The sequence below is a fragment of the Plasmopara halstedii genome (genome assembly GCF_900000015.1).
Source record: "Plasmopara halstedii genome assembly, contig: Scaffold_218, whole genome shotgun sequence".
Classification (NCBI taxonomy): domain Eukaryota; phylum Oomycota; class Peronosporomycetes; order Peronosporales; family Peronosporaceae; genus Plasmopara; species Plasmopara halstedii.
In genome coordinates, this window is record NW_020187139.1 from 406,332 (window position 1) to 411,295 (window position 4,964).

The 4,964-nt window shown below is 42.4% G+C and overlaps 1 protein-coding gene across 1 annotated transcript; it reads right to left on the reverse strand.

The window, feature by feature from the left end:
• Nucleotides 1–1,401: 1,401 nt before the first annotated feature.
• PHALS_03376 (RxLR-like protein) lies at nt 1,402–2,889 on the reverse strand (the record flags this gene model as incomplete). Its single annotated transcript, XM_024721955.1, has 1 exon — nt 1,402–2,889. The coding sequence occupies one exon, from the start codon at nt 2,887–2,889 to the stop codon at nt 1,402–1,404; it is 1,488 nt and encodes a 495-aa protein (XP_024573080.1).
• Nucleotides 2,890–4,964: the final 2,075 nt, after the last annotated feature.

A 4,964-nucleotide genomic window follows, 5' to 3' on the forward strand; every position in this document is an offset into this window, starting at 1 on the left:
CTCTATCAGCTTATCTATCTTGTTATTCCCAAGAGAATAACACTTGGCAGCCCAAGCGCCATGCGCTCGCCTGATGGGCGCTCAACAGCTGTGAGTATTCGCTGGTAAGAAAGGCATAATCAGGGTACTTGTGCGAACATTACCGCCCCCATGGTGAGACATTTGAAAAAACGAATTAGTTTAGCATTTGTATGAGCACTATCGTCTCCCGTATTGAATTCGCTCGTACAAAGCGTCCAACTCGCAAAGGGACAAAAAACCACTATTTTTAAACTTAAAAGCTGAATCAGGTATGAATTCGGTCTAGCAAGCTAGAATACCGTGCGCGATTATGGGTACTTCACACTCTTCAAAATAATAATTCAGCGATTTGAAGCCTCAGATCACAAGAAATCAATATTATGAAGACTGAGTTCACGGAGAGCCTCCCTCCCCGGTACAAGGTAAAGCACCGAGCCAATGACCTTGTGTTCACTGGTTTGGAATCCATCAAGATAACGTTTTTCTATACCCAATGGGGAATGTACTCTTGCATAAGTTAATAATTATCTTTAAATAAAAAGACAAACTGGTTACTCAATCAGCCGAACAAAAAAATAAAAAAATCAACATATCAATCAAGTAAATAACAGCGGATTGACAGGGGAGTAGGTTACATGTAGCAGATGATACAACTTTCAACTGAGTTCGCGGAGCTCATTCCAAGGAATGAAGGTTTTCAACCCCCCGTAAGACACGAGCTTCAAATTTAGTACACTGCGCAGGTATCATTCACGAAAAGTCAGTATTGTGAATGTCAAACCTGATAGCACCCTGGTGGATTGTCGACCACAGACTCGAAAGATAGAACTGCTAGCGTTTTTAAAACTCCGCTTCTTGATCAATGTATCGATCTTTGAACAAATGAGACTGGATATATATACGGAGCTGCTAAAACTTGACAGAAATTATTATGAAACATCGAGAGCGTGTAAGGACTTTCCTACAACCGTGCGAGTTGAATGTGTTGTGTTTGTATGATAAGCTTTGGATGCTCGCGTCATTTCATTGTCTGACACACATTTTGACGTGTAGTACCATTGCAGGAATCGAGGATGAGCTTGAAAAAATCAATCCGTGAATTTTAAGCTGAGTATTCAGATCGGAGATTTGTTCTTCTTGTACGCTGATCAACATATAAACCATACTTAAAGCAGAAGCTTCCATCCAATCCACTGACTGCATAGCCTATTGCGTTAGTGCAGTGGTTTGACGAATATTACGTGTACGGCATTAAAATGAAAAGCTGTGTAACGAATGACACCTCCATTAATTTTCGAATTCGTTTTCTCTATATTTGAAAGGTTGAGAAAAACGTATCATATAATCTCTGGAAGATCTCTTTGCTACGCTTCAGAAATCCTACCACAAATATGTAGGGCTATTGGGAGAGACGTCTAAATCTAACGCGTTGCCCTGGCGAACCTTCGGTTCAGCATAGCCACGACTTGCTGACAACAGAATGAGATTGCCTTTCTTCGAATCTGTAACACTGTTGTCCTCAAGTTTTGAAGTGCTTTCTTTCATCTCGTTCTTAACATTTGCGAAATTGAGCCCGTCCTCATTAGCAGAAGTCAGTCCGTGGTCAACTGCCGTATCCGCCAAGCCGGATGCCCCACCAATTGTCGACGTTTGATATGACGTCGCAATCAGAGGACTACCGTTGTCAACCGATACATCGCTATCAGTCTTCGCACTGCTCCAGATGTAGCTGGAAACACTGGAAGTGTGTGTCAACAAAACTGGACTCTGGACCGTATGAATGTTGTGCGGGTCCACACTACTCGGAATTTTAATCAGCAATGGGCGTTTATCCTGGATTAAGTCTTCTTTGCCACTGTCTCTGACCGAGGGAGAGTCTGATAGGTACGTATCCTTTGAAAGGCCATCGGAAAGGAAAGAATCCTTCTCGTATTTACCCCATGACTGATTATCGCCGCCGAAAATACTATCACCAGTCGTTTGAGAACCTCTTTTCACATTCGCGTCGTCAGAGTACCGGTCAGATTCCCACAACATACCAGATGAAGGAGTATAGTCATCACTCGAGGTCTGAGTCTTCCCTAGCATGTCAATCAGACTCTGTATGTCAGCATTGTTGCTTCCACAGTCGTCATCCGCTGAAGGATTTTTTTGGTAACTGTTCTTCGAAGTGTCGAGAGTGGGTCGTTCTTGCCATAGAAAATAATATTTACCAGAATCGCTGTCAAGAGTGCTGGCCTCGTCTCTGTCTAACGTGTTTCCGACCGCGCCAGAAGAACTGTCAACTAGCCAAGACAGTTTGGAAGGGTTTGTACTTAATGCTGGAGCATAGTTTATGGAGTTGATTGAACTTTGCTTGTCGTTATTGGTGCTCCAACCATCATTGAACGAAAAGTCTTCAGGCAACGTGTTCTCGTTACTACCGCAGTCGTCATCCAAAGAAAAGTCAGTTGAGGAAGTTTTCACTGTTCCGGCTTCGTGACGAGTAGGACCGTCAGCAGTCTTCCCCCATGGTACATATCCCCTGCTGAATTTACCGTTCACAGTATTGGCCAACCCTCCGTATGAATCAAAGCCATCAGCCACATTGGAGTCACTATCGGATAGATAAGATAGATCAAAGACGTGCGATTTTTTTACGATGGGATCCTTAGTCTCATTTGTCTTTTCAGACGATCGAAGAACGTCCTTCAGGTCGATTTGGCTGTCATCGACCTTGTCAGCGCTTTGAATCGGATCGTATGAGTCTGCTGCCATCAAATCACTTGGGCGCTCGTCGGACTCCGATGAACGCAAGTAGGTTGAGCTGCCAGCACTCACTGCATTAACAGCAATAGCTGCAAAGATGAGGCCAGAGAAAATCTTCATTCTAGAGCAAACTTTTGGGAGATGTCAACAGAAGTGCCGTAGGCTCTGGAAATTGGAGAATGAACCATTGACAAAAATGCCATAAGTTGTGACCCTCTAGGGAACTTATCGAGCGGGGCTAAGATTGTATCCGGATGTGTATCACATGTTTCAGTTTCAATTGATATGGAACAAACTTCCAAGCTTCAAAACCCATAGTATCAGATGCACGCATGATTTACAACCTCAAACCTTGAGCTCTTTTCAGTGTGGGCTCTGCATCTAATACGTCGGCTGCTTTTGTCAACTGATAATTATTTGGGTTACTAGAGTGAAAAGATTTTTCTGAGCATAAGCTTTCAGATTGATGTTATAACGATATAAAACTCCTTATGTTGAGTTTGTGAGAGATGTGCTGCCAGCTTAGCACACATTGACTGTTTACTAAGCCCAAAACTTGTTACAGCGACGAGGAAAAGCGCTGGATCATCTGATCAACCTGGTCCGCTAGATTCAACGTGGTAGTCTCGACTGCCGGAAGTGAGATCAAATTTTGCAGCTATAGATGTTTTCAGAGCAATAATTTTACACAGATTGATGACTGGCCTTCCACTGTTAGCATATGAACCGTAATGTCATGCGACTGGTATCCATCCAACCCAATTCTAGTGTAACTCAAGATGTATCTAGTGTAACTGAGTAGTTGAGCATATGTTGAGTATTGCCTTTTTTCTCTGCGTTATCTCAACATTTGGCTGCCTCAATTAGAAAATCGCTCTCTTGAAGTTAAGTCAATGTTATAATATTCTCTGAGCACGTGCTTCATAATAACCCGAACAATTACATATAAAGGCAGTTTAGTTTCGCCGTTCTCAAGATTACAGTGTCCTATCAGCGGGAGATTTGCCGAAGCTGTCGGCTGTCGACAGGGTTGCTTAGTTCAACCCATGTGGACAACCTTAGCTTAATGCATCGAAATGAATCGAAATGAAAATATTGCTGCAAAAGAGATACAAAATTCAACAGAAATAGCAATGAGTATTTTTCTTTGTACATTTTTATATCTATAGAGCATCTTATAATATAAGATGCTCTATAAATTGGATCACTTCTTTGTACACGGTACCAATATTTTAAGCAGCAATAATAACTTTCCAAAAGAATATTGTACCTGGTTTACGTCCCCTCGAGCCACTGTGTATGACGACACAATATACATCCGACTTTAATGAGGTACCACCCAGATAGAGGATACGATGTTGCCCTACTCCTTATGCTCAGAGACCTTAAAGCTAAAGTCTTTGATAGACAATTTACACATTATGCGTTCGCGCGCACATGTCAATATAGAGATTTAGCCAGAAGATCTCATAAAGTCAACCAAGGCGCCGTCTGGCAAGTAGCGCACTCATGTAGGGCATAAGACTTTTGGTTCTAGCTTTTGTTGATACTAAGTTGTCGTAAACTTTGCTGCGAAAAAGCTTTGACTCTAAGGATCCGCATTAACAGACGCACTGAGGTTACTTTCGTACGCTCCATCCAGAAGCGGAACCGAGGGCCTCTGTCATATAGTTCTGACATATATATGGTCAATTTAGTATTGATGAATATTGCAGCGAGTGTAACGGGGTTACACGTACCCTGGTAGCACGGGACGTGTCACACGAGATGTGCATGGTGTGACCACACCCAAACAAGAAAAAGGTATGGGGCTAGGTAGCCAGTAGTTATTTATGCATGTATTTAGATTTTACTATGTATAGTATATTTAGGAAAATCTAACCTTTTAAAATAAGGATAAAAAATAAATAAAAGTCACTTTTAAATTTTGAACAGAAGAGCTAATTAGCTTTGGGTAAGGCAATATTTACTCTTGGTGTAAGCGGATTGCGACCCGCTAACTCGTACTTGTTCTAGGTATAGAACGAAAGGTCGGTGACCTTAATTACGCTTCCTCAAGCGCTAAGCTACGGTAGCCCCGCTGCACTGGGTAGCACTTGTAGTTAATCTACACTTGAGTCTCCTCTTTGCCCAGGGAATGCAGGACGGGCTTAAAAAGCTGATGTCCTTGCTTGGCCCTGAGGGCGTGCAACACC